Genomic DNA, 24,696 nt, shown 5'->3' on the forward strand with positions numbered 1-24,696 from the left:
CAATCTGTCAGCCTATCAGCAGCGCACACACGGAGCGAAGTGCTTTTTTTCACACAAGCAAGGGCATGTGTCATTGGCAGTGTATGTCACATGTCCTTGCCCTATAAGACCAAGCCATTTTCCCCGTCGCCACCATTTTCTCACTGCTGCAGCTGCGTGTTAGACGGCACCGCTGTTGCTGTGTGCGCTATACCTTGTTAATTTCAAGCCAATTTTCGCACAAATATACAGATAGCTTGGGAGTAGGGAATAGTTGTGATTGCAGTCCTTTTAAGGACTAGGTTACAGCATTTCCTACGACTTTTATCAGGGAGGTCTGTGCTCTTAAATAGATCGGTTGTGGGAGTAAAGACTAATTGTAATTGCAGTCCTTTTCAGGACTAGGTTACATGAGTTCCTATCAGTTTTTGCCAGGCAGGTCTGTGCCAGTGCTGTGCAAGTTTTTTTCACAGCATTTGGCTGAATCTAGCAAAGCTAATCCTTTTTGGCCTATTGCAGAGTGTGTTAGTCAGTGGAGTAGCCTATCTGTGTTGCAAGATATACCACCTGTGTATAGAATACCAATTTTTTTACTGCACCTAGTGAAGTAAAATCTTTTGGGCATAGCATCATTCTATTAGTCCATCTATACTGACCTCCATCAGGTTGCAAATTAAAACTAATTTTTATCTGCATCTACAGTACCTCTGAAAAAATATTAGGGCTTCTAGCAGTGTGTGGGACTTGTTCTATTAGTCCATCTATACTGACCTCCATCAGGTTGCAAACTGAATATATTTTTTTCTGCATCTACCTCTGAAAAAGTATTGGGCTTCTAGCTGTGTGTGGGTCTTGTTCTATTAATCCATCTATACTGACCTCCATCAGGTTGCAAACTGAATATAATTTTTTTCTGCATCTAGCTCTGAAAAAATATTTGGCCTTCTAGTAGTGTGTCGGACTTTCTCTATTAGTCCATCTATACTGACCTCCATCAGGTTGCAAATTAAAACTAATTTTTATCTGCATCTACAGTACCTCTAAAAAAAATTTTGGGCTTCTAGCAGTGTGTGGGACTTGTTCTATTAGTCCATCTATACTGACCTCCATCAGGTTGCAAACTGAATATATTTTTTTCTGCATCTACCTCTGAAAAAATATTGGGCTTCTAGCTGTGTGTGGGTCTTGTTCTATTAATCCATCTATACTGACCTCCATCAGGTTGCAAACTGAATATATTTTTTTCTGCATCTACCTCTGAAAAAATATTTGGCCTTCTAGTAGTGTGTCGGACTTTCTCTATTAGTCCATCTATACTGACCTCCATCAGGTTGCAAATTAAAACTAATTTTTATCTGCATCTACAGTACCTCTGAAAAAATATTTGGGCTTCTAGCAGTGTGTGGGACTTGTTCTATTAGTGCATCTATACTGACCTCCATCAGGTTGCAAACTGAATATATTTTTTTCTGCATCTACCTCTGAAAAAATATTGGGCTTCTAGCTGTGTGTGGGTCTTGTTCTATTAATCCATCTATACTGACCTCCATCAGGTTGCAAACTGAATATATTTTTTTCTGCCTCTACCTCTGAAAAAATATTTGGCCTTCTAGTAGTGTGTCGGACTTTCTCTATTAGTCCATCTATACTGACCTCCATCAGGTTGCAAAGTATAACTAATTTTTATCTGCATCTACAGTACCTCTGAAAAAATATTTGGGCTTCTAGCAGTGTGTGGGACTTGTTCTATTAGTCCATCTATACTGACCTCCATCAGGTTGCAAACTGAATATAGTTTTTTCTGCATCTACCTCTGAAAAAATATTGGGCTTCTAGCTGTGTGTGGGTCTTGTTCTATTAATCCATCTATACTGACCTCCATCAGGTTGCAAACTGAATATATTTTTTTCTGCATCTACCTCTGAAAAAATATTTGGCCTTCTAGTAGTGTGTCGGACTTTCTCTATTAGTCCATCTATACTGACCTCCATCAGGTTGCAAACTGAATATAATTTTTTTCTGCATCTAGCTCTGAAAAAATATTTGGCCTTCTAGTAGTGTGTCGGACTTTCTCTATTAGTCCATCTATACTGACCTCCATCAGGTTGCAAATTAAAACTAATTTTTATCTGCATCTACAGTACCTCTGAAAAAATATTTGGGCTTCTAGCAGTGTGTGGGACTTGTTCTATTAGTCCATCTATACTGACCTCCATCAGGTTGCAAACTGAATATATTTTTTTCTGCATCTACCGCTGAAAAAATATTGGGCTTCTAGCTGTGTGTGGGTCTTGTTCTATTAATCCATCTATACTGACCTCCATCAGTTTGCAAACTGAATATATTTTTTTCTGCATCTCCCTCTGAAAAAATATTTGGCCTTCTAGTAGTGTGTCAGACTTTCTCTATTAGTCCATCTATACTGACCTCCATCAGGTTGCAAATTCAAAATAATTTTTTTCTGCATCTAACCCAGCCAATAGTTTTGGCCTAATACCACAGTTTGGCCACTCAGCTCTGTTCGGTTACCATCCATTGTTTTTTTGTGCAAACAACTCCAGAGTTGTGAATTAGTTAACCACCAAAATGAGTGGAAAAAGGCCTGCTGCTGGTGGAAAGGGGAATAGGCGTGTTGGGAAGGGGAAAAAAGGTTGTGTCCGTGGGGTAGGTGTTAAAGCAACAGTAACATCTGCAGAAGAAAGACCATCTTCCAGCCAAACTAAAATGTCTACTTCTTTTAGCGGACAATGTGATAAGATCCCTTTCTTACGGCCACGCCAATCGCTACAAATTCCAGATGAGGCACAAAAACAGCAGGTGCTTCAACGGATATCAAGTGCTCCTTTAAGTGGGCTCTCCTCCACATCAACTTCAACATCACAAATACTCCAGTCCTCAAAGGTGTCACCCAAATCGCACTTGCTTCCTCACAGCTCCCAAATCTCCAGCTGCCCGTCTGAGTATGAGGTAGAACAGATGGTTGAGTCTGCAGAGCTGTTTACTCATACTATAGCCTGGGAATCAGAGGTCGACTCCAGCGCTTCTGTGAATCCAGACGAGGAAATGATCTGCACTGATGCCCAGAATCTTTATGAGTCGGATCCAGGACCAGACGCAGAAGGTTCTGACCATAATGAAGACCCTCATTCCCAAACTGTAACTCCTGTTGGTGGAGACAATGAGGAAGACGATGATAAGACTCAAATACCTGATTGGAGCGACAACTTTAGCTTTTTGTCAGGGCAGGAACAGGTTGGCTCTGAGGACGACGGGTGTGATAACGCACAGGGTGATGATGATGAGGTCGGAGATCCCACTTACTGTCAACCCACAGTCAGCCAAGAGATGAGGTCAGCAGAGGAGGTGGAGGAAGATGCTAGTGACGACGAGGTCAGGTTGCGCCTTCCTGGACAGAGACGTAGTACTGGAAGCACGTCAACAACTGCATCCTCAAACACAACTCTGCCTCTCACCACAAGTCGTGGTGGCTCTTCAGGTCGCATGGGTGCTAAGCCTTGCATAGCCTGGGCATTTTTTCAGATCGATAAAGATGACCCAACTCGTGTTATCTGTAACATTTGTCAGCAAAAGCTAAGTAGAGGCCAAAAAATACATAGTTTGAGTACTTCATGCATGAACCGGCACATGGACATGAAGCATAAGTTGCAGTGGGAAGCTCAGTGTGCTACAATGCGGCCTAGCCGGCCGGGCCAACCACCGTCTGCCATATCTTGTGCATCCGCGGCCTCTTCATCCTCTGTGACTGGGGGGAAAGCAGTCACACCTGTTTTGGGGCGCAGACCTGCCACCTCTTTACCCGCAACATCCAGCGTGATTGGCAGGTCATCATTTTCTTTGGAGGTGGTAACACCAGCTGGTGTTGAGCGCTGTCCGACATCGATAGCACCACCTTTGGATGAAGGCAACCTAACATGTCCGCCTGCATCTTCCTCACAGACCGGCAGTTTGCCGGGGACACCCTTATCAACCCCGTCTAAGCACAATAGCCAGCCCTCGGTCCCTCAGATGTGGACAAGTAAAAGACCATTTCCTCCTAGCCATGAGAAAGCTAAGAGGTTGAATTTCACCATCTGCAAGCTCTTGGCTACAGAAATGCTGCCTTTCCGCCTGGTGGACACAGAGGATTTTCGAGACCTTATGTCCGTCGCAGTGCCCCAGTACCAGATGCCCAGTCGGCACTACTTCTCAAAGAAAGGTGTGCCTGCGCTCCACCAGCATGTCGCACACAACATCACCGCTTCTTTGAGAAACTCTGTGTGTGACAGGGTGCATTTCACCACAGACACTTGGACGAGTAGGCATGGACAGGGGCGTTACATGTCGCTGACTGGGCACTGGGTAACTATGGTGACAGCAGGACAAGGGGCTGCTGTCCAAGTCTTGCCATCCCCACGAGTTGTGCGTCAATCCTCTTTATGTCAAAGTTCCTCCACTGCTTCTGCCTCCTCAACCTCCTCTCGGTCTTCCACCTGCACCCAAAGCCTGTCTGGTCATGCCACAAGCTTTCTAACTGCGCAGAAGGGATCCTGCACACCTCCTTACTATGCTGGCAGTAGGGCTCAACGTCATCAGGCGGTTTTTACATTGAAATGTCTGGGAAATGTGAGTCACACAGCTGAGGAGTTGTGGTCAGCTCTGGAGAACCAATTTCATGAATGGTTGTCTCCACTGGACCTGAAACCAGGGAAGGCCGTGTGCGACAATGCTGCAAACCTGGGTGCGGCCCTTCGCCGGGGCAATGTCACACACGTGCCTTGTATGGCTCACGTGTTGAACCTGGTTGTCCAGCAATTTTTAGCCCACTATCCCAGACTAGATTGTCTTCTGCAGAGGGCACGGTCGCTGTGTGCTCACTTCCGCCGTTCGCATTCCGCAGCTCAGCGACTTACATCTCTACAGAAGTCGTTGGGCCTGCCACTTCACCGGCTAAAATGCGATGTGCCTACCCGGTGGAATTCAACTCTGCACATGTTGCAGCGACTGTGGCAGCACCGACAAGCCCTGGTGCAATACGTTCTGACGTATAGCCTGGGCCAACGAGATTCAGAGGTGGGGCAAATCACGCTGGAGGAGTGGTCTCAGATCAGGGACCTATGCACCCTTCTGCACAGTTTTGAAATGGCGACGAAGATGTTTAGTGCTGACGATGCCATTATCAGCATGACTATTCCGGTGATTTACATGCTGGAGCACATGTTAAACAGAATTCGGAGTCAGGTGGTGGCACAAGAGGAGGTGGAGGAAGTAGAGGAGGAGGAGTTGTATGCGGAAGGGCTAACATCTGCAAGGTCCAGGAGGTCGGCAGCACCAAGGCGGCAGGCATGTGAGGGTGGGGGAGATGGTTTTACCAGGGCGCATGGTAGCAGCCAAACTAGTGAGGAAGGTGCAGGAGCCCAGGAAGAAGTGGAGGACGAACTGATGGAAGACTCATCAGATGAGGGAGACCTTGATCACATTTCTGTTGTGCGAGGTTGGGGGGAGAGGACAGAGGAAGGAAGCATGATTGTTACCTCGCCACCAACACAACAGGGACTTGGTGCTCCTGGATGCGCAACACACATGAGTGCCTTCTTGCTGCACTACCTGCAACATGACCCTCGAATTGTGAGAATTAGAAATAATCCTGACTACTGGGTTGCCACACTGTTAGATCCCCGGTACAAAAGTAAATTTGCAGAAATTATTCCTGCCATAGAAAGGGATGCACGCATGCAGGAGTATCAGCAGAGACTGTTGCAGAATCTTACATGTGCTTTTCCACAAAATACCAGTGGTGCACGTAGTGAATCTCACAGTTCCAACTTGCCAACCGTGGGACCGTCAAGTGTTCAGCACTCAAACCGTAACAGAACCACAGTATCTGCTGGTAACATCAATTTTGCGGAATCATTTCACCACTTTTTTAGCCCATCCTTTGCAAGGCCACAGGAGACAAGAAGTCTGACACATAGTCAACGCCTAGAGACGATGGTACAGGAGTATCTCCAAGTAAACATTGAAGCCACGACTGTGTCACTGGACCCTTGCTCTTTTTGGGCTTCCAATCTGGATAAATGGCCGGAGCTAGCCACTTACGCCTTGGAGATCTTGTCATGCCCCGCAGCCAGCGTTCTGTCTGAACGTGTGTTCAGCGCTGCTGGTGGTGTGCTGACAGATAGGCGCACGCGGCTCTCCACTGATAATGTAGACAGACTCACGTTCATAAAGATGAACAAATCATGGATCCGAAACGACTTTTCTACCCCTGTGTCATCCTGGGGAGAGTAAAAGCTTGATGATTGGTTAAAATCACCCTACCAAACGTTTTAAGCTTTCAAATTACTAATCATGTTTATCTGTATCTTGACTGGAAAATAATTTGGGCTTTGTAGCAGTGTGCAGCACTGATCCTATTAGGCCATCTATAATAAGCTCCACCAGATTTAAAATTAAAAATAATTTTTAGCTGCATCTAGCCCGGAAAATAATTTTGGGGCTCCGAGATGCGCAAGACACATAAGTGCCTTCTTGCTGCATTACCTGCAGCATGACCCTCATATTGTCAGAATTCGAAGTAATCATGACTACTGGGTTGCCACACTCTTAGATCCCCCAAACTTTTCGATCAACCTTTTCATTTTAATAAAGACCAAAAAAATGGTCATTTTTGAAATTATAAGCATTAGCAGGTTGTTAGAAACTGAAATCAAACAGTTTTCAACTCAAAACTTTATTCTAGGTGATGTTACATTTTCACATAGGACCCATTGTTCGAAAGGAGCTTCTGAACTCTCTCGTCCATTGAATTTGTCAGGTTTTGGATGGTTTCTGCTTCAATTGTTTTGCATGAGGACAGAATACCCTCCCAGAGCTGTTGCTTAGATGTGAACTGCCTCCCGCCATCATAGACACTCCTTTTAATGATGCTCCAAAGGTTCTGAATGGGGTAGAGGTCAGGGGAGCATGGGGGTCACACCATAAGTTTGTCCCCTTTTATGCCCATATCAGCCAGAGATGCAGATGTTTTATGTGCAGCATGAGATGGTGCATTATCATGCAGAAAAATGATCTTGCTGTGAAATACACGGTTCTTCTTCTTGAACCATGGCAGGAAGTGCTGTTTGATAAAATCCACATACATTATGGAGTTCATCTTTAGCGCCTTCAGGGATCCTAAAGGGGCCGACAATCTCTCTCCCCATGATTCCAGCCCAAAACATTACTCCACCTCCTCCTTGTTGGCGCTGTAGCCGTGTTTGCGTGGGGTGTCCATCAACCAGCCATCCTCCACTCCATCCATCTGGACCATCGAGCGCTGCACGGCACTCATCCGTGAACAAAACAGTTTTGAAATCAGTCTTCATGTAATGTTTGGCCCACTGGAGCCGTTTCTGCTTGTGTGAAGTGGATAGAGGAGGTCGACAGGATGGCGCATGCACAGCTGCAAACCTCTGAAGGACCCTGCATCTTGTTGTTCGGGGGACGTTGGAGGCACAAGCAGCTTCAAAAACTTGTCTGCTGCTATGACAAGGCTTTTTTGCCGCTGCTCTTTCAACCTGACGTAATTGCCTGTAGGAAAGAGTCCTCAATTTGCCCTTATCAGCATGCACACGTGTGTACTGTGAATCAGCTACATACTTCTTGATTGCCAAGACACTTCATCCTGATCATCGCACAATGTTGATTGTAGTCATGCCTTGACCTAAACACTCCACAATTTGTTGCTTCTCAGCAGCCGACACATCCTTTTTCTTTCCCATTTTGGCAGAAAATGTAGGCTGCTTAATAATGTGAGAGAGCCTTCTTAAGTAGTCTTGCCTTTCATTGGACACACCTGCCAAACTAATTAGCACAGGTGTCTGCAATTGCTTACAGTGATATAAAGAGCCCTGACACACATCACCATCAATGAGTTTAACTGACAAACAAACAAATTCTTCCCTTATCACTCCTAAACACTTTTTGCATAATAATTTGGAACGCGGTGTACATGTGCTTTTCCACAAAACACCAGCGGTTCACGTAGTGAATCTTACAGTTCTAACTTGCCAACCGTGGTCTGTATGGAATTGTTCAATAAAGGGCCCAAAATTAAGATAACATAGATGGGAGAGGTCTCTATGAATAGGAATTCCTAAGTATTTGATACCCTGTGAGGGCCAGGCAAAGGGAAAGTTGGACTGGATGGAATCCTATATGGATTTGGGGAGGGAGACATCGAGGGCCTCAGACTTCGCTGCATTGATTTTAAAATTTTACCATGTAACAAAGTGATCTATTTCAGCCATAACAGCATGGATGGATATATGTGATTGAGTGATATATACTAGGACATCATCAGCAAATAGAGAGCACTTGTACTCGGTGCCTCCCACCTCAATCCACCTAATATTGGGGTTATGGCGAATTGATGAGAGCAGGTGCTCCGTCACTAGGATGTATAAGAGAGGGGACAGAGGACATCCCTGCCTTGTCCGATTGGTGATTGTGAAAGGTGATGAAAATGTTCTGACGCACCCCCTGGGCCTTGGGACACCCGGAGCCGGACCCTTTTTGGTGGATGCTGGTGGTTGTAGTCTTCGTGGCGGCGACCCGGTTCCGTGGCTCAGGGCGGTCAAACCAGTGGCGGAACTATTTATGTGGTTTTGATGTTTAAATGTCCGACTACGCCACCCGTGGATTGCGGTCAGAGTGAACCGCCGCTACAGGGCAGACCGCTGAGGCTGGTGTTGTGGGTGCAGCAGAGGGTAGCATAACTCCCCACGGGAGGAGTATAGCCTCAGGGCAGTGTATGCGGAGGATGGGGGTGATGGTGCAGGGCAGCAGCAGTAACGACACGGAGTCAGTGATGCAGTCCAGGGCCTTTACTCACAGTTCTTATTATCCAGACCACGTCTGCAGGTAACGGCTGCCCACGTCGTACTGTGCTCACCAGGTGAGGGGCTCAGACAACTCCCAGATAACTTTGGAGAACTTCACAGGACCCCCTTTGTGTGTCCTTTGTCTGGCCTTTCTTACCAACACTTCTGTCCGGCTGCCTCGGGCCTCCTCTTGGTAAACTTGGCGCCAGTTTCCCTGACCCTATGTGGTGCCTTCCTAGCGGGTGTAGCGAGGGGCTGCGCCACATAAAATGTCAGAGCCTCCGGTTTCTAGCTGAGGGTCGTTTCCTGCCTCCACTAGTTCGGGGACCGGTCTCCCCCTTTGGCCTGACCCCTCCACGCAGGTGGATTCGGGCGTGCGGTGGCGACTCGCCCGTCCGCACCCCTGGGATCCCTTCATTCCTCGTTCCTGGAGCCTTCTCCGCTCCTCTTCCTTCCTTCTCCCTCTTCCAGGCCTGGGCCTCTGTTACTAGGCCCGCCTCCGGAGCAGAGCTCATGCAGAGCCCCTGCTCCCTGCCACTTCTGCTCAGACTTCTCTACACTGAACTAAGATGGTGCCCACCTTTTATACTCCCTTCTCAATGCACCCAGGAACTGCTTCCTCCCTGCTCCTGCACTACAGGGTTCCCCTTCCACAGTGTTCCCTCCCCCCACTCCAGCCAGGGACAGGGACTGTCGTGCCCATCTCAGGGGCATATTGGTCGCCCTGCCCCACGGCAATGTGGTGTAATGCATGCAGGTGTCGGGTCCTGATCCACACTCCATCCTTACCTGAGAGTGAGATATCACACCTCTGGGTGAGGTGCAATACGTCTGTAGCAACCGAGCCCTCAGGGTGCTACAGTTCCATTTATCTTCAGCCTAGGTGACGTATTGCGATACAGGGCCGTGATTTTGGCTATAAAAGGGTCCCCTAGACCCCTACCCCAAGCTTTTTAAGAGAATCATATATGGCGTGCCAGGAGACTCTATGGAATGCTTTCTCAGCATCCAACGAGAGTATCTAATTACAAATTTTTAACTGCATCTAGCCCAGGAAATACTTTGTGCCTAGTAGCAGTGTCTGCTAGTCAGCGGATTATCCCGGCTGTTAAGCAAGCTACACCACCTGTAGTTTAGACACTTAATTTTTTCAAAGGAAATGCTTCGGGACCATGGGATACTCAGTGAAGAGCATCAGGAGGCACCCCAAGGCATAGGGGCTGGGACTGGCAGTAGGATGCCTTGCGGTGGACAGCCGAGCTCGATCCTTATAAAAGCTTTTTAACTGCAGCAGCTTTAGTGGACGCTACTGGAGCTGGAATTACGTGGCTGCTGGCATGAGACTTGCCCTCCAATAGATCCTTGTAAATGGATTTAAAGTGTATTCATTCAAATTAGAGAGACAATTTAAATTAAAAAGCTTAGAGCTGCCTTCACCACAGGGGGGCTCGCTCGACCCACCAGCGGACAGGCACCAGTATTGGGAGAGGGGGGCTGGCCATCAGGGTTCACCGCGGCTCTGGCACAAACCCGGCGACACGGAGGTGGCACGGGCAGGAGCGGACTGGCCGTGTCGGCTTCTCACTTTTTGGATTTTAGAAGGGCATGACATGCCTATATCTGTGTCTCCCCCTCCTTTTACTCCTCCACCTCTTTTATTTTCGCATGACTATATGTACTTGTCACTTTTCCATGTGTTAGTTGTGTCTTCTGAGCAGTTTGTCAGCTTTTGGACACCTTTGAAGGTGTTTTCTATGTGTTTCTATGTGTTTTTGTTTGCCTGCCATTGGTTTTAACGGTGTTCGAAGGTGTTCGACGAACAGTTCGACGAACAGTTCGGCGAACACACGGGTGTTCGACGAACCGAACCGAACTCTAACACTACGGGGGTGGCTCAACACTAGTGGTGACACCCGCTGACACTGGTCGTGGACCCTGGGTTTTGCCCCACAAAGTCGGGTGCTTTGGTGCCATGTGCCTGATAATGCTGGTGGTGGTCAGGCTGGTAGTTTTGTCACCCCTGCTGATGCTGGCATGGCAGGTGGAACATATGGCCTTTTTGGGGTTATCAGCAGAGTCTTTAAAAAAAATTCCAGACTCTGGAAGACCTACCGCTTGTACTGGCAACGTCCCTCGTGTTGGTGTTACGGGGAACGGTTGCCTGCCTTCTGTCTGCGGCCACCACACTGCTTCTTCCTGCCTGTTGGGGTACTCTGCCTCCCTCCCCCTGTGTGCTGCTGGCCTCACTCTGCATGTCCTCCTTCCACGTTGGATCAGTTACTAGATCATCCACCACGATCCTCCTCCTCACTTCCTGGCAACTGTGTCTCGTCATCGTCCACCTCTTGTGACAGATTGCCAACGTCGACTTCCTGTGGCCGTGGCTGTTCAAATATTTGGGCATCGCAACATGGGATCTCCTCTTCCACCACTTCAAGCGTATCAGACGAGGGGCCCAAATATGGAAATGGACCAGTGAACAGCTCTTTAGAGTGTCCAAGTGTGGGATCACTTGCTGTCTGACGACACTCGGCATGGTGGGGGGAAGGAGCATCAGGGTGAGGAGGAGTATGCGGTCCAGACTCACGGCTACTAAGAGTTGACCGTGTGGAAGACAGACCGGAGGTGGTGGTGCCCAGGTAACTGGAAGTATTGTCTGCTATCCAATTAATTACCTGTTCACACTGATCAGTTCTCAATACTGGTGTTGTTCTGTGCTTCCCTAGTAATTCGGTCAAGAAGTGGGAGCGAGAAGATGTGGCTGTTGGTTGTGGCACATTTTCACCTTGGCCACGCGCCCGTCCTCTGCACGAACCATCACCAGAACGTCCACTTCCACGTCCCTTGCCACGCGCCTTGCCCATTGTAAATGAAGTAAAATAGCTTACACTTGCACTATCAATGGAAAAAGGGTAATAAAGAGTAGATTAGAACCGTGGAAGAGGAAAACCACAGTTATTGTTTACTGGGGTATACCACACTTTTTTAAATAGAGATATTTGCGGCTGAACAGTGAGCGACACACTCAAACTGCTTTTTTTTAGATACCAAAGGCCCAAAACTGGATAGTACAGCGATTTGACCCGTGGAACTGCGAAACCACACTGGGATGTCGGGCCTACACAAGACTGTTTTCAACAGATATTTTTTTGTGTCACAACAGTCAGGAGACACTACTGTTTTTCTTTACGGAAAAAACTACCAAAGCCTGAATAATAGAGATTTTTTACCGTGGAACAGCAAAACCACAGTTAGAATTTACTGGTGTATACCAGGCTTTTTAAAATATATATATATTTGCGGCTGAAGAGTGAGCGACACACTCAAACTGTTTTTTTTAGATACAAATGGCCCAAAAGTGGATAATACAGAGGTTTGTACCGTGGAACTGCAAGACCACACTTGTATTTCTCGGGCCTACACCAGACTATTTTCAACAGATATATTTGTGTCTGAAAAATCAGAGGCACACTTTTTTTTGGGGGGGTGGGGGGGCACCAAAGGGTTAATAAGATGGGTATTTGTACATTGTGAAGGAGGAAAAAAAAAAGAGGATTTAGATAAAAAAAAAGGATTTTTCCTGGCCCCCGGGACCTGGAGCTAAGTCCAGCAATTTCAGCAACAGGAGCAGCACACAGGACTGTAATGCAGCTTTTGCTGGTATAACCACTGCGTCTCCTATACAGCCTGCCTGATATACCTGGGATGGATATTAGTCCTGAGAAGGACTGTTTGTTTGATCTGGCAGCCTTTACAGACCCTACACTAACTATTTTGCAGGATATATCTCTCCCTAAATCAGCAGCGCTGTCCCTACACTGTCTGATCCGGAGCGACTGTGTCCAAGATGGCGGCGCCCGGTTTTAAATACTCGAGGTGACGCTGTGCGTCCAGCCAATCACTGTAATGCCCACAAACAACATGGCTGCGGCATTACAGTGACTGGCTGGCAATCCCTGCATGTTCATTGGCTCTGTAAAGAGTGCCAAACATGCAGGGCGGAGACCCGAGCTCCTGCCCGAGTAACCCGGAAATGCTCGGTGCTCGCCGAACATCCCGAGTAGCGTGATGCTCGGGCGAGTACCGAGCAGTGTCGAGCATGTTCGCTCAACACTAGTGACTATATGTACTTGTCACTTTTCCATGTGTTAGTTGTGTCTTCTGAGCAGTTTGTCAGCTTTTGGACACCTTTGAAGGTGTTTTCTATGTGTTTCTATGTGTTTTTGTTTGCCTGCTATTGGTTTTAACGGTGTTCGACGAACAGTTCGACAAAGATACGAGTGTTCGACGAACCAAACCGTACTCGAACACTATGGGGGTGGCTCAACTCTAGTGGCTGCTCATATGAGGGTTTACCAATTCATCTAAATCCTTAGTGACATATGACTTATTGCTATGTCTTATGTCGGCCCCTTGAATTTGATGCAGGCCCAGCTCAACTGCTGATGCAGCTGTTAACCTGTAAAATATTGCTGTCAAGTGGGATTTACAGCAGACATCTTGTAAGGCGCGTTGTCCTAACCACACATCAGAAGTGCACTCACAAGGCGATCTTGAGCGGGGGTCAAATAGGTTGCCATGTGGTGCCAGGTATCTGATGCCTTATTTATAACAGTTATACTCAGGCTAAAAATACCTGTTACCTCCCATTTAATGTATTGGGGCTGGGACTTTGTCATGGTTTCCTTTCCAATTTTCCTCAACCAACTTTCTTTTCTAACGATTGTTTGGATTTTGCATTATACCAATTGCCATGATATATATTTACATCTATGCTTTGTATTTGGGCATCCTTTATTTCCTTTTGGGCAAATTTTTTTTATTCACCTCTTTAGTCACCAAAATGTGAATTTTTTGGAAACGTGACATTATATTGATCTTTAGTGTGTTCCTTATAGTGCTGATAATGATTCCTGTGATATCCTTTTTTTACATGAGAAACATCTGTCTTTATTACATTGAATAAATCATCCACTATCCACACTTTTAAACTCTTTGCTCAAGTCTGTCATCAAAAGAAGGGTTGTCTATAGCAATAATTATAATAATATCTGTGGAGATAGGGGGCAGTGGGTGCATTCGTTCGCACCAGGGCTCATCCCACTGGTGCGGACTCCTTTTCCCATAGGCATAATACTACTCAGAACACAGGGTGAAAGTAAAACAGTGTGTCAATACTTTATAGAGCCACCAAACAGACAATAACATATAGAACATTCCCAGTAAAATACTCAAGATTGTGCAAAGATGCAGAGTCTGACTTTCCACTGACTCACCGGGATTAGAGCAGCTGCTACTAGGAGGTTTCCAGGGCTGACTACCCACATCAGAGTACCACACTTTTGACGGGCACCCACAAAGAGTAGGTAATGACAAGTTTAGGAAGCTGACAGTCCATTGAGGAATGTGGCCAGGCGACCGGATGGTCCCAACCTACCAGGTGGTAGGTGGGATGAGTTTAACTCTCATTGCTTGAGAATTTAATCAATCTACATAGTTTGTTCTTCTTTGTTTTGTATGTCAACATGCCACAGGGTCCACACAATGGTCAATCAAAAGATTTAGAAAACACCCATTGTTCACTGACTCTGCGTCCCTGTCTACCAAAGTTAGCAGACAATAAGTTGCAGTAAATATCAACTCAAGTGTCAATATGCAGGATTATATAAACAATAAATTAGCACACTAAGTCAAAGGTTTAAATGAAACCTTTTTAACAATACTAGAAAAACACTACCCAGGATAGTAAATCTCTGTACAGGAAGACAAACATCTTAAAATTATTTACATTTTTGGCTTTATTATTAATTCATATATATAAAACAAAATAGAATACAAGCAGAGGCATGACACAAAGTAGCACACAGACCTCACAAATGTTGCTGTACAAAAAATGCACTCTCAATTATAGGCAAAGTGCATAGGTTATTATAATGGAGAGACTGCGGTTGAAACTTAAAAATCAATAAATAAATAAACTGCAAGTGCCTTTTTAATAGGTTCTACCTACAGTATATTATCCAGAACCATTACTTATTGTAGCCATTAACGTAGATTTGTATGGGAAGAACATATTCATTCAAAGTATTCACATTCAAGATAGTCGCATAGTAGTACTTGCAGTCTTGAGAGAGTGAGCCTGTGTGTTTCCGAGCTACCACCCAGACACGCACAGCTCAGACACAATCGGCCAATCATTGACCACTTTGCTCTCCCTTCATTGCACAAATCAAATATCTAGAGGAAGTTATATCTGTGGCTGGAACCTCATGCCCACAAGGGAGGTGAGTATAGACAATGTCTATAAAAAAAATGGTGCAGAATAGCGCGGTACTGCTGACTCCGGCGCCATTAATAAAATTAAAAATGCTCGCCACCTGGGCGTAGAACGGGTTCAGTTGCTAGTAATTTTATAAGGGGAAAACACGGTGAATGAGAATAGGTTATCATAGTAGTGACAAACTTTTTTTGTCCTGTCTCTGATTTTCCTTCTCTTGGTATAGCGTTGTACTCTTTAATTAAACTGGTACCAGAGTCTGGTTCTAAATCTTTACATAATTTTGTTTCCACTTATAGAATTTCTCTATTTAATAAATTCTTAACCTCCTTCAAGTGTTATCTTCAGCTTCATTCTTAATATGCTCTTTTAGGTTAAAGGAGAAAATGCACTCCTGTAACACATCTATGGTGGAAGGATGGCAGGGTCCAGAATGCTGGCAACCTGATTCAAAACGCAGTTGTCCAGTTCAGTGCCCCTGGCCAGCAGTGTAGCTTTATCATTGTTTATTACACATTTATATAATGTCTCGTGCAGAATGGGAATACTTTTTTGACAATATTTCAGTGAATTATTTTTTGGAAATGATCATTTTCCGTATCATTTTTTTAGGTTCAGACATGTCTTTAAGACTGGTAAATGGCAATGGTCAATGTAACGGCCGTGTTGAAATCCTCTATAACGGAGCGTGGGGAACTGTGTGCGATGATTATTGGGATATTAATGCTGCTCAAGTTGTATGCCAGCAGTTAAATTGTGGCCAAGCTCTTGCATTTAATGGCAGTGCTGCATTTGGCCAAGGACAAGGATTAATTGTATTGGATGATGTGCAATGTACTGGTAATGAACTACACGTATGGAACTGTCCACACCAACCATTTACAGTACATAACTGTGGACACAATGAAGATGCTGGAGTCGTCTGCTCAGGTATATTTGAATGGATTAAATCCTATGTAGTCATCTGTTATCCTATCATGTTGCTTGCATAATTGTTCAAGTTGAGCATATTATCATACTTTCTAACACTAAGGATGCCTCAAACAATAAATAGCTTTTCATAAGAAAATCTTAATGGACTAAGGTACTTTGGTTGCTTCCTTAAATCTTAAATAGTAAGTGGTTATTAGAGATGAGCGGTGTTCGACTAGAACTGTTCGCCAATCTCAATTTCGAGCTGTTTTGGGCGGTGTTCGAGTTGTTAGACGAACCCGAACTATTTGCAAAAAATTCGGCATTTCGAGGTTATGTTCGATAACTGTTCGTGCACCAAAAGCGTGTCATGCATGTCTGGCGCTATTTTGAGCACCAATCATGCAGGGATTGCCTGCCACTCACTGTAATGCCACAGCCATGGTGGTTGTGGCATTACAGTGATTGCCCAAATCGATGGGAACAGTGCCAACAGTGAAACATGAAAAGCGGCAATTCAGCAGCGGCATAGACCGGTACCCGACAATTTAGAACATAAAGAATAGAGCATCACACATAGATTAGATAGATAGAAACAAGTCAGCCACATATATACGAAGTACAGTGACAGTGTTGCTTACTGTACTTGTCATTTAGTGTAAAGGATTTATAAAAAAAAACAATAGTGTTTTCATGCACCGTCTCTTTAAAAAAGCCGGCCGGCAATTCAGCAGCGGTACCCCACAATTTAGAATAGAAAGAATAGAGAATCACACATAGATTAGATAGATAGAAACATGTCAGTCACATATATATGAAGTACAGTGACAGTGTTGCTTACAGTACTTGTCATTTAGTGTTAAAATAAAGGATTTATTTAAAAAAAAATTAGCGTGGGGGACCCCATAATTTTATGCTCTAGCGGAGGTTAAATAGACGGCTGGGGCAGATGTTTGAAGCCTGGGAGGGGGGTAATACCCATGGAGCTTCCCAGGCTAGTAATATCAGCCCCCAGCTGAATACCTAGCCTTTACTAGCTATTAAAATGGGGGACCCCCCCCAAAAAAATGACGTGAGGTCCCCCCTATTTTAATAGCTAGCAAAGGCTAGGCAGACAGCTGGGGGCTGATATTAATAGCCCAGGAAGGGTGCCATGAACATTGGCCCCCTCCCAGGCTAGAAACACCAGACGTCAGCCGCCCCAGAAATGGCGCATCCATAGGATGCGACAACTCTGGCACTTAGCCTCGCTCTTCCCACTGCCCTGAAGCGGTGGCAGTGGGGTAATAGGGCTGGGGTTGATGTCAGCTTATAATGCCAGCTGACATCAAGCCCAGGTTAGTAATGGAGAGGCGTCTATAAGACACCCCCATTACTAATCCCATAGTCAAAGTTAAAAGAAAACACAAACACCCAGAATAAACTCCTTTAATTGAAATAAAGACACATTCCTTTATTGTTCTAAATTAAACCATACTTACCACCACGCCCATTCCAGCTGAAGCCAACGATCTCCTGCAATAAAAGTAAAGTAATAAAGCAACATCATCCTTACCTTTCCATGGTTCCCACGACAGCTTCAGCTCTGCTACATCGAGATGACAGGCTGGACCGCAGCAGAACGCTGCCATCCAGCTTGCCATGCCGAGGACACTGAGAAGCGCAGGCATGCTTGCGCTCCTCAGTGTCTCGCTGTGACGGCATAAAGATGAGACGAGTTCATGTCCAATGAACTCAGCTCACCTCATGCACGTCACTGACCGCGTGGGAGAATTCTCCTGCACTCAGCGCTACAGCGTGAGAATTTTCCCACGCTGTCAGTGACGTGCATGAGGTGAGCTCATTCATGTCCAATGATCTCAGCTCACCTCATGCACGTCACTGACAGCGTGGGAGAATTCTCACGCTGTAGCGCTGAGTGCAGGAGAATTTTCCCACGCTGTCAGTGACGTGCATGAGGTGAGCTGAGATCATTGGACATGAACTCGTCTCATCTTTATGCCGTCACAGCGAGACACTGAGGAGCGCAAGCATGCCTGCCCTTCTCAGTGTCTGCGGGATGACAGGCTGGATGGCAGCGTTCTGCTGCGGTCCAGCCTGTCATCTCGATGTAGCAGAGCTGAAGCTGTCGTGGGAACCATGGAAAGGTAAGGATGATGTTGGTTTATTATTTTACTTTTATTGCAGGAGATCGTTGGCTTCAGCTGGAATGGGCGTGATGGTAAGTAGGGTTTAATTTAGAACAATAAAGAATTGTGTGTTTATTTCAATTAAAGGACTTTATTCTGGGTGTTTGTGTTTTCTTTTAACTTTGATTATGGGGTTAGTAATGGGGGTGTCTTATAGACGCCTCTCCATTACTAACCTGGGCTTGATGTCAGCTGGCATTATAAGCTGACATCAACCCCAGCCCTATTACCCCACTGCCATCGCTACAGGGCAGTGGGAAGAGCGAGGCTAAGTGCCAGATTTGGCGCATCCTACGGATGCGCCATTTCTGGGGCGGCTGACGTCTGGTGTTTCTAGCCTGGGAGGGGGCCAATATTCATGGCACCTTTCCTGGGCTATTAATATCAGCCCCCAGCTGTCTGCTTAGCCTTTGCTAGCTATATAAATAGGGGGGACCCCACGTCATTTTTTGGGGGGGGTCCCCCATTTTAATAGCTAGTAAAGGCTAGGTATTCAGCTGGTGGCTGATATTAGTAGCCTGGGAAGCTCCATGGGTATTACCCCCCTCCCAGGCTTCAAACATCTGCCCCAGCCGTCTGCTTAACCTCCGCTAGAGCCTAAAATTACGGGGAACCCCACGCCAATTTTTTTTTTTAATAAATCTTTTATTTTAACACTAAATGACAAGTACAGTGATCAACACTATCACTGTACTTCTTATATATGTGACTGACATGTTTCTATCTATCTAATCTATGTGTGATGCTCTATCTTTCTGTTCTAAATTGTCGGGTACCGAGGCTGAATTGCCGGCCGGCTTTTTTAAAGAGACGGTGCATGAAAACACTATTATTTTTTTAAATAAATCCTTTACACTAAATGACAAGTACAGTAACCAACACTGTCACTGTACTTATTATATATGTGATTGGCATGTTTATATCTATCTATGTGTGATGCTCTATTCTTTCTGTTATAAACTGTCGGGTACTGCTGCTGAATTGCCGGCCGGCTTTTTTAAAGAGACGGTGCACGAAAACACTATTATTTTTTTAAATAAATCCTTTACACTAAATGACAAGTACAGTAAGCAACACTGTCACTGTGCTTCTTATATGTGTGACTGACATGTTTCTATCTATCTAATCTATGTGTGATGCTCTATTCCTTCTTGTCTAAATTGTCGGGTACCGGTGTATGCCGCTGCTGAATTGCCGGCCGGCTTTTTTAAAGAGAGCATCTTCTGAGCAGTTTGTCAGCTTTTGGACACCTTTATAGGTGTTTTCTATGTGTTTCTATGTGTTTTTGTTTGCCTGCCATTGGTTTTAACGGTGTTCGACGGTGTTCTAAGGTGTTCGACGAACAGTTCGACGAACAGTTCCTCGAACATCCCGGTGTTCGACGAATCGAACCGAACCCGAACACTACGGGGGTGGCTCAACACTAGTGGTTATACGTGCGAGTAGAATTTCTTTGTGAGGTCATCAACACCCCAATAATGGAATCCTGATTGTTTTTCAACAGTAGCAATGATCTAACAAAGAACCTTTTCAACTTTCAACTCTTCTCATTATATTTTTGAAATTTTACTATTTTTTCTAAATTAACTATCATGAGAGATTAGGATTAATTATCCATTCCACCCATTTTGGAAACTACACCCCTCAAGGAATTTAGCTAAATATGTGGTGAACACATTGACCCCCTAGGTGCTTCACAGAATTTTATAACGTTGAGCTGTGACAATAAAAAAATCTAACTTTTCTGACAAAAATGTGGTTTTAGCCCCAATTTTTTTTATTTTACAAGTGAAATAAGATAAATTAATCCATAAAAATTATTGTACAATTTCTCCTGAGTATACTGATACTTCATATGTGAAAAAAAAGTACTGTTTGGTCACACACCATGGCTCAGAAGGGAAAGAGAGTTATTTGATGTTTGGAACTCAAAATTTGCTGAAATCGTTGGTTAATGCCTTGTCTCGTTTGGAGAGCCCCTGATCTGCCTAAACAGTGGAATTACCATTCTCCTTTTTTTTTAGGTTTAGACATGTCTTTAAGACTGGTAAATGGCAATGGTCAATGTAATGGTCGTGTTGAAATCCTCTATAATGGAGCATGGGGAACTGTGTGTGATGATTATTGGGATATTAATGCTACACAAGTTGTATGCCGGCAGTTAAATTGTGGCCAAGCTCTTGCATTTAATGGCAGTGCTGCATTTGGACAAGGACAAGGATTAATTGTATTGGATGATGTGCAATGTACCGGCAATGAACAACACGTATGGGATTGTCCACACCAACCATTTACAGTACATAACTGTGGACACAATGAAGATGCTGGCGTTCTCTGCTCAGGTATAGTCGGACGGATGAAAACGTATTCAGTCATTTGTTAAGATGTGTTTTGCAGATATGTTTATGCAGATCATATGTCATGTTTTCTACCACTAATGGTGCTACAAACAAGAATTTGCCCTATTAAGAGAATCTTAGTGGATTGGAGTCACCTTGATTTCTGCCCCATTAACCCCTAGATGCTAATTGGTTTTATATTTGAAGAGGATTCCTTTGTGAGGTCACCAACATCCCAACCCTGGCAGCAACCTTATAAAGCACATTTTAACCTTTTAACACTTCTTGTATTCATTTTTAATATTCTACTATATATATTTTTTAATACTTTCCTGTTAATATTTTTTTGCATACTTGTCAAAGCACAAGTAAATCTCATGTACAAACATGCTCTGCCACAATCAGGTCCTACCAATAAGATCCACTTCTATTTTGAAAAGCGGGCCAGACTATTGTCATTGAAAAGGCGGCTGCTCATGTGAGGATTTACCAATTCATTTAAATCCTTAGTGACATATGACTTATTAGTATGTCTTTTAATCTACTACAACCCCTGGCAAAAATTATGGAATCATGGGGCTCGGAGGATGTTCATTCAGTTGATTAATGTTGTTGAAAAAAAGCAGATTACAGATATGGCACAAAACTAAAGTCATTTCATATGGCAACTTTAGTGATTTAAGAAACAATAAAAGAAATCAAGATTAAAAATGTGGTACTCAGTAAGGGCAATTTTTTTCAGACCAAGCAGAGGGAAAAAGTTATGGAATCACTCAATTCTGAGGAATTCATTTCAACAACATTAATCAACTGATTGAACATCCTTCAAGCCCCGTGATTACATAATTTTTGTCAGGAGTTGTATATATATTTTTTAAATACTTTACTATCAATATTTTTTTGCATAATTGTCAAAGCACAATTAAATCTCATGTACAAACATGCTCTGCCACAATCAGGTCCCACCAATAAAACCCATTTCTGTTTCAAAAAAAGGGCTAGACTACTGTCATTGAACAAGTGGCTGCTCACGTGAGGGTTTACCAATTCATCTAAATCCTTAGTGTCATATGATGTACTGGTATGTCATATGTCGGCCCCCTGAATTGGATGCAGGTCCAGCTCAGCTCTTGATGCGGCTGTTAACCTGTAAAATATTGCTGTCAATTGGTATTTACAGCAGACATCTTATGGGTAGCGTTGTCCTAACCATCCATCAGTAGTGCACCCGCAAGGCGATCTTGAGGGGGAATCAAATAGATTTGCCATGTAGTGCCGGGTATCTGATGCCTTATTTAGTACAGTTTTACTCAGGCTAAAAATACCTGCTACCTCCCATTTAATATATTGGGGCTGGGACTTTTTCCTGTTTCCTTTACAATTTTCCTCAACCAACTTTCTTTTATATCGAGTGTTGGGATTTTATATTATATCCATTGCCATGATATATATTTACATCTATGCTTTGTATTTGGGCATCCTTTATTTCCTTTTGGGCAAATTTATTTTATTCACCTCTTCAGTCACCAAAAATGTAAATTTTTTTGAGACTTATATTGAGTTTTATTGTGTTCCTTATACTGCTGATAATGATTCCTGTGTTCTCCCTTTATAACGTGTGGTAGGTCGACTCGCTTGGCCGATTCCGGAAGTAGACTCAGGAACCTGGTTTTCTCTGCAGGCTTTATTATATGGCATAAAGCCCTGCAACTCCAGCAACAATAAACACGGCATTACTTGCAAAACAACAAAACAAAAGATAAACGATAGCACAGTCCATATGTGTGTGCGCGGTTCACCCACACAGGTTATGTCCTGCCTTCAACTCCTTCCTGAGCTATGGGTGTCCAGTCTGGAGACCTTGCCTCTCCAAACACAACACAGAGAAAAAAAAACAGGACTGAAAATTTAAAGCTTGCTCAGCCACACCCTGAGGTGGAGGTATGGGGAATGACTTGCCTCCCATCTCTACGTCATTCCCATAAAACCATACCCTTGAAAAGAGGTAAACCCCAGCATATAACATGCTGGTAGAAATTCAGTAGGTCTCAGTTCACGCAGGAGAGCATCCTGATTGACACATACCTCCCCTCGCATATAATACCAGTGACTCTATCACATATTCCCCCCCTCTGCCCAAAGCCGGGGGTTTGGGCACCTTCAGACACCAAGCAGGGAATTCTGGACAGGGCATCAGAATTAGCGTGTAACTTCCCGTGTCTATGCTCTACGTGAAAATTAAAGTCTTGGAGACCTAAGAACCAACCAGTTACTCAGGCATTTTTACCCTTCTTTTCCCTCAACCATCTCAAAGGGGCATGGTCTGACACCAATTTAAACTTTCATTTTATGGCTAAGCTTTCATTCTCCACAATGGAATTATTTTTCTCACAGGACGAGAGCTTCCAGCTCATACAGGATGGGATGCTCTTCCTCATTTCTCTCCTGTGACAGCACGGCTCCTAGACCAACTTCTGAGGCATCTGTCTGGAGCACAAACTCTTTAGCAAAGTCTGTTGCAACCAGTACCGGTTGCTTGCAGAGTGCCAGCTTCAGCTGTTGGAACGCCATCTCAGTTTAAACCGTCCATTTCGCCATCATTGATTTTGTGCCTTTTAGAAGGTCCGTCAGTTGTGCGGCAATCATAGCAAAATTTGGAATAAACCACCTGTAATAGCCCACGATTCCAAGAAACGTTTTCACCTGCTTCTTGCAGAGCGGTTGCGGCCAGTTCTGAATTGCCTCGATCTTATTGACCTTTGGCTTAATTTCGCCTCTCCCAACGACATAAACTAAGTACTTGGCCTCCTCCTTCCCAGTGGCACATTTTCTCGGATTTATCGTAAATCCTGCCTTCCTTAGAGCATCTAGAATTGCCTGTACCTTTGGAAGATGACTAGCCCAGTCTGGGCTAAAGATTAGAGATGAGCGGTGTTCGAATCGAACTGTTCGCCAATCACAAATTCGAGCTGTTTTGGGCGGTGTTCGAGCCGCTCGGCGAACACGAACGATTCGAAAAAAATTCGGCTGTTCGAGGTTATGTTCGATAACTGTTCGTGCACCAAAATCATAACTGGATTTTTTCTCAGTAATGCTGAAAGTAATGTTAATATGCAGTTTGAGTGTACAGCGGGCGGGGGGAGGGGCAGGGGATGGATCTCTGCATTTTTTTTTCTCTTTTCCGCATTTACAGTGGGGAGGTGCAATTTGTCAGCCTATCAGCAGCGCACACACGGAGCGAACTGCTTTTTATTCGGTCGTCCATGACAGCACCACGTGAGAGAGAGGATCCGCCCATCAAGGACAGGAAACCTACAGGTTAAAAAGGGCGGCCCTCTCTTTCCGCCTCAGTTTAGGTTTCCTGTCCATGATGGGGGACCTTGCAGGCTTACCTCTGGAGACGCCACGGCAGGGCTCATGGGGGCGCCTCCGTGAGCGTTGAGGCAGGCGCGACATCGCCTCATGGGAGGTAGATGTCCGCCAGGTGTGGGGCCGCTAGCGGGCTTCCCCCCCCCCCCTCGCTACCGCTTGCAGGAGATCCAGGTCGCGGCGGCGGCGCACGTGACGGGCGCGACCTTCTGACGCGACTTCCTGTGCGCCGGGCAGGAAGCCCTGTGACGTCACCGGCTCATTTGAATTTTTTTGGCGCGAGTAGCTGAACGCCGGGGGATTGAGGACCTGGCGGCGAGTAGCCCACCTGGATCCCACCTGGACCTGGGGAGGAAGACCAAGGAGCAGGTAACGCCCTCCTGGGTTAAAAAAAAAAAAAAAAGGAAACACACACCCACATATGGTACCGGTATGGCCAGTATATAAAGGGTCTGGTAACATACAGAGGTGCTTCCCAGCCCATTCTTACATTGTAAGCTATGAAGATTCACAGGAGCTGTCACCTAGGCAACAACATCTGCTGCAGGAGCAGCCCTCTGGGGAGCCCTCACAACTAGTGGCGCAGTGTCATTCCCGGCTAAGGTCTGGTCGTGCAACTAGAAGAGCTACCACTAAGAGCAGGAAGGAGGGTCCGGTGCGGCGTGATTCCTCGCCATGCATGCTGGATTCTTCTGCTTCTAAGGTACCGAAGGTTCTGTGGGGTGAGTGGAATCTTCGTGAAAGTTCTACTAATGTTTCCTCCTTTTTTC

At 45.1% G+C, this 24,696-nt stretch overlaps 2 protein-coding genes across 2 annotated transcripts in view; both read left to right on the forward strand.

Annotated features, from left to right (window-relative positions):
* Positions 1–16,109, forward strand: part of LOC141271608 (scavenger receptor cysteine-rich domain-containing protein DMBT1-like) — a 210,488-nt gene extending 194,379 nt beyond the window's left edge. Inside the window, exon 20 of the mRNA XM_073681652.1 lies at positions 15,730–16,109. Coding sequence (XP_073537753.1) covers positions 15,730–16,109 — 380 coding nt within the window. The remainder of the gene's footprint in view (positions 1–15,729) is intronic.
* Positions 16,110–20,250: 4,141 nt separating this feature from the next.
* The window catches only part of LOC141271609 (scavenger receptor cysteine-rich domain-containing protein DMBT1-like), a 53,084-nt gene continuing 48,638 nt past the window's right edge, over positions 20,251–24,696 (forward strand). Inside the window, exon 1 of the mRNA XM_073681653.1 lies at positions 20,251–20,582. Within this exon, the coding sequence (XP_073537754.1) occupies positions 20,251–20,582 (332 nt within the window). The remainder of the gene's footprint in view (positions 20,583–24,696) is intronic.

This window comes from Phyllobates terribilis, unplaced genomic scaffold (assembly GCF_046119375.1).
Source record: "Phyllobates terribilis strain yellow unplaced genomic scaffold, ASM4611937v1 Scaffold_5__5_contigs__length_657084704, whole genome shotgun sequence".
Classification (NCBI taxonomy): Eukaryota; Metazoa; Chordata; class Amphibia; order Anura; family Dendrobatidae; genus Phyllobates; species Phyllobates terribilis.